At 57.8% G+C, this 2,066-nt stretch overlaps 1 protein-coding gene across 1 annotated transcript in view; it reads right to left on the bottom strand.

The window, feature by feature from the left end:
• Positions 1 to 2,066, bottom strand: part of FAM193A (family with sequence similarity 193, member A) — a 103,338-nt gene that overhangs the window by 57,555 nt on the left and 43,717 nt on the right. Inside the window, exon 5 of the mRNA XM_006893610.1 lies at positions 882 to 1,116. Coding sequence (XP_006893672.1) covers positions 882 to 1,116 — 235 coding nt within the window. The remainder of the gene's footprint in view (positions 1 to 881; positions 1,117 to 2,066) is intronic.

Below are 2,066 nucleotides of genomic sequence, written 5' to 3'. Positions count from 1 at the left end.
CATCAGTCACTCAGTGCTCCTAGGCCCCAGGTGACCACCGGCCACACTTTCAGGACAGATCCCTCTCCCGGTCACCATCAGTCACTCAGTGCTCCCAGGCCTGAGGTGACCACTGGCCACACTTCCACGGTTGGTCCCTTCCCTGTCATGGTCACTCAGTGTTCCTAAGGGGAAATTCCAAGGGGACCAGCCCTGTCCATCTCCTTTGGTTGAACAGGGGCCCCTGGGAGTGGTATGGGGTCCTAGCATATGGAACGCCGACTGATGAGAAGCCCCGGGAGCAGGCCAAGTACCTGTCATCATACTGTCCCCTAGGGCCTTCCTGAGGAGCCCCGGGAAAGCACAGGGTTGTGAACCAAAAGGTGGGTGGTTCAAATCCATCAACTACCACAGGAGATGATGAGGCGGTCTTAGGGAGTTGGAAGCTCTGGGGTAGAACAACCCTGTCTACAAGGTTTCTGTGAGTCACAAAAAAATAGCAATAAATTTGGATTTTGTTTTTATTGTCCTCATGATGACAAAAACTGAGATTTCCAATAACGTTAAAACACAAAACACGTCTCTATTGGCACCTCCTGTGAGTGCATGGACCCACCTGGTCCCCATCCTCACCCAACCCCTCCCGCGTCTAGCCTGAGGAAGGAACACTTGATTACCAAACCATTGGATATTTTCCTCCAGCAGAGTCCAGAGGAAAGATTACAAATGCTCAGAAGGAAGGAAACAGGAGTGGGGATGTCAAGTCCAAGTGCAGGTTCGGTGTTCACAACCTGACCATACCAGGCCCGGGGGCCAGGGCAGATGTGGCTCCATGCCTTGGCTGACCACCCACTTCCACCTCTGTCACCAGGCAGCATTCGGGACGAGCAGGGGAGTCTTACCAGAGGGCCCAGGAACGTGCTGATGGTGCGCGCGGCCTGGCAGAGGGCACCGTACTCCTCGAGCAGCAGAGAGATGAACTGGTGTGCCTGGGGCGGGCCTTGGATGGCCGAGGGGGCCTTGACCTTGGCCGCAGCGGACAGCTGCCTGAGGAGCCGCACCTTCATCTCTAGCACGTACTCCCGAGCCTGCTGCTCCAGCCGCTGGTACAGCTGGTAGGGGTCCCTCTCGCAGAGCCTGCACGGAAAGGACAGTTAGCCTGGCTGGTCGGGGCCAACGCATAAAAGGGACCAACCCCGGCTATCTGTGAGCAAGTGACCACGAGCCACTCTGCAAGTGTCCACCCAGGAGTACACACACAGTCACCAGTGGATGGATGGACACCAGCAGCTGCCGAGCAGGGCCTGGAACACATACCTTCACCTGCCCCAACAGAGATCCCACCTCCGGCACCTGAGAGACGTGGGCTCACCTTGGGCGAGGTGTCAGAGATCCCACACCTAAACGTGCTGGGTGGGGGCTCACTCTCTGCAGCCTGGCTCCGCGGGCTCTGAGCACTGGGCCAGGACGAAGGAGCCTGAGGGCTGGAACGGGTTAGGGAGCTGCTAACCGCAGACTCAGGTGTTCGAGCTCACCAACGCGCAGGGGAAAGCCTGGTGATCTACAGCCATGCAGGAGACCTCCCAGAAATTCCTGTCCTATGAAGCCGTTCTACCATGTCCTGTAAGAGTCAGAATCCACCCGACGGCAAACAGCAAGAGCCAAAGCAGAGCCAGGCCAACTCCGGAAACTGTCATCATGAAGCATGCGTACGATGCCGGGTAGGGATGGAGCACCACCTCAAGGCCACACGGCGCGCCAGCTCCCCCGGGCCTCATCACCGGGAGGACACACAGTGGGCCACACAGCGTGCTAATCCAGCCCTATGACTGTCGGGTCAATGTCGACGCACAGCGACCCTACAGGACAGAAGCCCCACAGGGTCTGCGAAGCTGTGATCTCAGAGAAGGGAACGGCCTTGTCTTCCTGTCACAGGGCGCCTGGCGAGTCCGGCCTGCAGGCTCGGAGGGCAGTCGTATGCTCTAACCACAGTGCCATCGGGGTTCTTGTGAGGCCATTGTTGTTGATGTTATGTGCCGTCGAGTCATTTGCGACTCATAGTGACCCTATGTACAACAGCCCTAAAC

Source organism: Elephantulus edwardii, unplaced genomic scaffold, assembly GCF_000299155.1.
Source record: "Elephantulus edwardii isolate Elephantulus edwardi_28Jun2011 unplaced genomic scaffold, EleEdw1.0 scaffold00129, whole genome shotgun sequence".
NCBI classification, from domain to species: domain Eukaryota; kingdom Metazoa; phylum Chordata; class Mammalia; order Macroscelidea; family Macroscelididae; genus Elephantulus; species Elephantulus edwardii.
This window is presented reverse-complemented; position numbering and strand designations above follow the sequence as displayed.